This window comes from Spermophilus citellus (genome assembly GCF_964194105.1).
Source record: "Spermophilus citellus genome assembly, chromosome: 4".
NCBI lineage: Eukaryota > Metazoa > Chordata > Mammalia > Rodentia > Sciuridae > Spermophilus > Spermophilus citellus.
The window spans coordinates 131,185,483-131,189,114 of NC_138185.1; the positions used below are offsets into that span (position 1 = coordinate 131,185,483).

Consider the following 3,632-nt stretch of genomic DNA (forward strand, 5'->3'; position numbering starts at 1 on the left):
TTTTCTACAAGAAAAAAAATATTTCCATTAGAATATGAATAATAATTCTCAAAATAAATCATCCTGGGACTAACAGTTCTCTCCCTCTCAGGCTACATGCTGCAACAAAGGTCACAGTCTATTCAACATTGGATGTTTTGGGGCAATTATCCACCATGTAGATGGGTCTTAAGAAAGATGGCACTTCGATTCACAAATTATCTGTCTATAAACTTCAATAACAGGGATTGTCCGCAGAGGCCGGGTTCGTGGGGCACGGGGAGTGAGAGTTCTGGATCCCGGCTTCTAGATGAGGAACCTGGGGCCTGAGTGGTGGAGTGATGAGTTACCCAAGTCACACAGCTAATTAAATAGCAGAGATGGGATTAGAATTCAGGTTTCCTGCCTCCCAAGATTGTTAAAATGAGTCTGCGGAAGCAAACCCCTAGTGACTTCTTAAAGCAAATCATCGGACGGCCAGTTGTGGTAAAATTAAATTCTGGAGTGGATTATCGAGGGGTCTTAGCTTGCCTGGATGGCTACATGAACATAGCCCTGGAGCAGACAGAAGAATATGTTAATGGACAGCTGAAGAATAAGTATGGGGATGCATTTATCCAAGGAAACAATGTGTTATACATAAGTACGCAGAAGAGAAGGATGTGAAGACACCAAGGAGCAGTTCTTTTCATAGTTGGATGTATTTTTTAATGAAAGTTTTTCTATTTTTGATTCTTTTGTGCTATAAGTTATCCTGATTTCATAGTAGTTGGTGACTTTTCACTGACATGTGAGTAAGATAAATGTATAAAGTTGTGGATTGACTTGTAAAGAGTTTTCACATTTAAGTTTCAGTCATTTTCTTTTACCTCTGTGTCAGTGTATAGAATGCTATAATAATTAACAACAAGAGACAAAATCTGTTTTTTCCTACAAGGTTATTAAATGTCATGTCATTCAAGAATAAATAAATAAATAAATAAATAAATAAACTTCAATAACATTATGAATTTGACAAATCTATGTATAGTTCAATTATTGTCACCTATTTGCTCCCCTACTCCCATCCCAGAAGGTAACGGGTGAATTATGCAAGTGTGTAAGTCTGCTTTGATAATTTTTGCTGGTTTCACCATAGGTTGTTAAACAACAGAGCTACACAGAAATCAGTCGAAAACTTAATTGGGATTGGAACTGCTTAACAACTTCTCTGCTTTAATGATTTAGTGTTTCTGAAAGACTTTCTAAAGAATAAATGCCTTTCATGGATGTCTAGAGACTGCGTTTGTGAAAGAGACAGAAAGGGAAGTTATTGACTGAGAAACTGAAAGATGGTGTTTAAATTTAGTATTTTCTTTCCTTTCAAGGAAACTTGGAATATGCAACTGTAACCCAAATGCCAGCTGTCTGGCTGTCCCCAGCCTTCTAGTCTTCTAGAGTCACTCTTTTTAATAACACACACACACACACACTCCTGTATAAAGCTTTCATCCAACTTCCTGTAGAAAAACTAGCAACCCCTCTCTCCCTCCCCTTCTCCTAATCATTTCAAGGATTCTCAGGAGCTCTGCTCACCCAACTCAGCTTTGGATGAGTTTCATTCTATTGTCTTTTCTTCATTCACTTTGGCTTCATGCAGACTTTTTTCTTTTAGTTTCCTCCAAAGTACCACTGACACAAAAGTACAGCAGTGACTTGACTGAAGCTCAGGAAACAAGAGGGAAGAATGACCCAGATGGCTCAGCAATAGATTACAGTTCAGCGTGTGAAGCAGTACAATGCCTGAGATTTGCTTCAAAATAATTCACTGATGGTTTTGGGTGGGAAAGTCGATGGGGATCCAGAAGGAACAAAATAGCTGTAAGGTGACAATTGTTGAAGCTGAGGGATGGGTACATGGCTTTCATTACACTACTCATTCCAATTTTATATATTCTTGGAATTTCCATAGTAAAAAAATAAAATAAAATAAAATAAATTGAAAGAAAAAGTTCCTTGGAGAATCTTGCTGCAGGAAATTTCTTCCTAGACCCTTTCTCACACTGTGAATCTCTTGTATCTCCCTGTGTCTCCTTCTCAGGCTGCCCAGGCTCTTTACCTGGGGCTGAACTCTAATGCTTGGTAGCCCATCAAAATGCTTGCTGAGTCTGTAAAAATTAAAAACAACAACAACAACAACAAAGAAAAAAAAAACAAAACAAAACAGTTTTCGCCCTAATAGGAATTCTATCTGATTTGGAAAATATCTTCTTCAGGTAAAAGAAATACAATTAGCATCATACCTGGCTTATATGGCATTTAAAATGTTAGCTGTCTGCTGGGTGTGCTCCAGGAATTCCAGTAATTTAGGAGGTTAAGGCAAGTTCAAGGCCAGCCTCACCAACTCAGGGAGACCCTAAAAAGTCAAAAAGAACTGGGAGGTAACTCAATGGTAAAGAAGCCCTGGGTTGAATTCTCAGTTAGGGGGGGGGGGGGGGAGGGGTCTTCTCTCCTTCTCCTACTACTTGTATTCAATTACCAACAATTGATTCTTTTAAAAATGGAGACAGATGATTTTTTTCCAAAGTTTAAAAGATTATAATCTATGCCCACAAATAGGTTTTGGGGAGTAAGATAGAGTAAAATGTGGCAAAGGTGGAGAACATGAGGAATTGCTAGGTTTGGTGGCTTCCACAGTCTGAAGACAGCAGGGGCCTCTGGGTTTCAACTCCTCAGTGGTGTTTCTCCTAGGCCCTGCAGAGAGATTTCTTGACCACAACAACCAAGGATATGGACTTAAATCCTTTAGAACAAAGAAATTAACTTTTGATGCCCATGCATTGGTTCAGGACTTGTAAACTCATGGATTTGACAAATCACACGCAGAAACAATTGTAGCAGCATTAACCAAATCTCAGCCTGAATACTATCTATAAGGAGATGGTCACTCAAGCTCAACAGGAAATAACAGTACAACAGCTAGTGGCTCTTTTGGATTCTGTCAGGAAAGACATGGTCAACCTAAAGGAAAATGAATTTGCAAATCTGAGAGCAGAGCACGAAAAAATAAAAATATAATTAGACCAAGTTAAACAACAACTAATAAATAAAACCAGTAAAATCAGAACAGATAATAAATTGGACATCAAACTAGAAAGGAACAGGGTAACAGATGTTTACAGATCAAGAAAAACAACTTATGGAAGCAACCACAGAATTTACCTGAAAGGATACTCAAACCATAAGTGTTATTTCAGAAACCAGTAATAAAATTGACACTGAAATTGCCCCCTTTAAAACACTGATGGAGTCAAACTTGAGACAGTTTGTTATCTTGCAGACTGTGTTCACTTGCCTGGCAATAGCATTGGGATTTTTAAAGTACTACTAATGAGCCTGCTGTTGCTGCTGTTGGCTTTGTAGAACACTATACTAAGTTTTCTTTGAACATTTTCATTTGTAGCAGAAATGTACTAAAAACTTATTCAAAGTATATATGGACTAAAGAGAAGTGTTCTAAGTATTTTATCTTTATTTTGTGTTGTATTTTATGTTGAAAAGCTGTCATCCAAAACCTTATTTGAGATAGAAGGGTATTTTGACCTTATCCTTTTAAGAGTTCATAGAAACTGAACTAAAGTTGTCTTGTATTTGCTTGAAGAACTTTGTAAATC

The 3,632-nt window shown here is 37.6% G+C and overlaps 1 protein-coding gene and 1 pseudogene across 2 annotated transcripts; both read left to right on the plus strand.

Annotated features, from left to right (window-relative positions):
* The first annotated feature begins 230 nt into the window (after positions 1–230).
* On the plus strand, positions 231–920 carry LOC308648467 (U6 snRNA-associated Sm-like protein LSm6). The gene has a single exon (XM_081293227.1). The coding sequence runs from the start codon at positions 403–405 to the stop codon at positions 643–645; it is 243 nt and encodes an 80-aa protein (XP_081149353.1). The 5' UTR covers positions 231–402; the 3' UTR covers positions 646–920.
* A 1,828-nt stretch (positions 921–2,748) lies between these two features.
* LOC308648197 (coiled-coil domain-containing protein 90B, mitochondrial-like) lies at positions 2,749–3,349 on the plus strand (annotated as a pseudogene). Its single transcript has one exon. The product of its transcript is annotated as a coiled-coil domain-containing protein 90B, mitochondrial-like (transcript).
* Positions 3,350–3,632: the final 283 nt, after the last annotated feature.